The sequence below is a fragment of the Temnothorax curvispinosus genome, unplaced genomic scaffold (assembly GCF_003070985.1).
Source record: "Temnothorax curvispinosus isolate PA1 unplaced genomic scaffold, ASM307098v1 QBEX01003773.1, whole genome shotgun sequence".
Lineage (NCBI taxonomy): Eukaryota > Metazoa > Arthropoda > Insecta > Hymenoptera > Formicidae > Temnothorax > Temnothorax curvispinosus.
Genome location: NW_020213553.1, coordinates 1 through 1,057, shown reverse-complemented (window position 1 = coordinate 1,057; position 1,057 = coordinate 1). Strand labels below are relative to the sequence as shown.

The window sequence follows — 1,057 nt, the reverse complement described above, 5'->3', positions numbered from 1 at the left end:
GAATGCTTTAATAAATTTTTTGTGTTTTAAATGTTGAATTCACAAGAAAAATATTTTTTGTGTTAAAAGAATTACAATCACTGTGTTTTCTCAAGACGCTGTTTTGGATTGAAAGAATATACAATAATTCACTTTATTTTAATGCCGTGTAATGAATTGAAATGGATTCATGGCCCGCGTAACTTTTTTGGATTGAAAGAATAGGAATCACGTCGTTTCAATCCCGTGTCATGGATTAAAATGAATTTAAAAAAATTCAGTAATTGGATAGAAATGGATTCAAAAGATCAGAATTTGGATTCGGCACGGATCAAACAATCCATTTTAATCCATTTTTATTTGCTGAGAATAGAAATATATTGGACTTGTTCTGAGAAAGTATGTGTCTGTCTATTAATTACATATATTTGCTTTACGAATTTCAGTTTCGAAGACATTTCCGATTGACCAAGGATACGGCTTATAAATTAATTGAGAAATATGAACAATCATCTTGCCCACCATTAAATAATCATGGAGGAATTGAGAGAAAGTCGCCAGAAGAAGATGTGCTGGTATTCCTGTGGTTTGCTGGTAATAAGGAATCATTGCGGTGTGTCGCGACGCTTTTTGGAATCTCCCTCAGAACAGTTTTTTACCAATGTAACAGAGTCATGAAATATTTGACTGAAATTGCGGGACAAGTCATCAAATTTCCAGATGACTTAGACGAAGAAGCAAGATCCTTTGAAGAGATTGCGGGATTCCCAGGTGTTATAGGCTGTATCGATGGTTCGTATATAAATATAAGAACACCAGCTCATAAAATCGCATCGACGTATGCTAATCGACACGACAAGACATCTATAACATTGCAAGCAATATGTGATGCAAAAAGAAAATTCATCGATGTGTTCACTGGAGTTCCAGGCAAAGTTCACGATGCCAGAGTCTTTAAATTAAGCGATGTCAAACAGAAGTTGCCACAAATATGTGGAAAAAACTATGGTAATTATTTACAAAAAGACCCCACTCGCCAATGACCTTGACCTTGACATATGTTGTCAAGGTCACCCTC

At 35.2% G+C, this 1,057-nt stretch overlaps 1 protein-coding gene across 3 annotated transcripts; it reads left to right on the top strand.

Annotated features, from left to right (window-relative positions):
• The first annotated feature begins 266 nt into the window (after positions 1–266).
• Positions 267–976, top strand: LOC112452861. Of its 3 annotated transcripts, XM_025013283.1 has the most exons (3): positions 267–573; positions 700–771; positions 902–976. In XM_025013283.1, the coding sequence occupies exons 1-3, from the start codon at positions 381–383 to the stop codon at positions 940–942; spliced, it is 306 nt and encodes a 101-aa protein (XP_024869051.1). In that variant the 5' UTR covers positions 267–380; the 3' UTR covers positions 943–976. The 3 variants fall into 3 exon arrangements, 2 of the variants coding, with proteins under 2 accessions (XP_024869051.1, XP_024869050.1); XR_003040545.1 differs by having other exon boundaries at positions 650–970; XM_025013282.1 differs by having other exon boundaries at positions 267–771.
• The last annotated feature ends 81 nt before the right edge of the window (positions 977–1,057 follow it).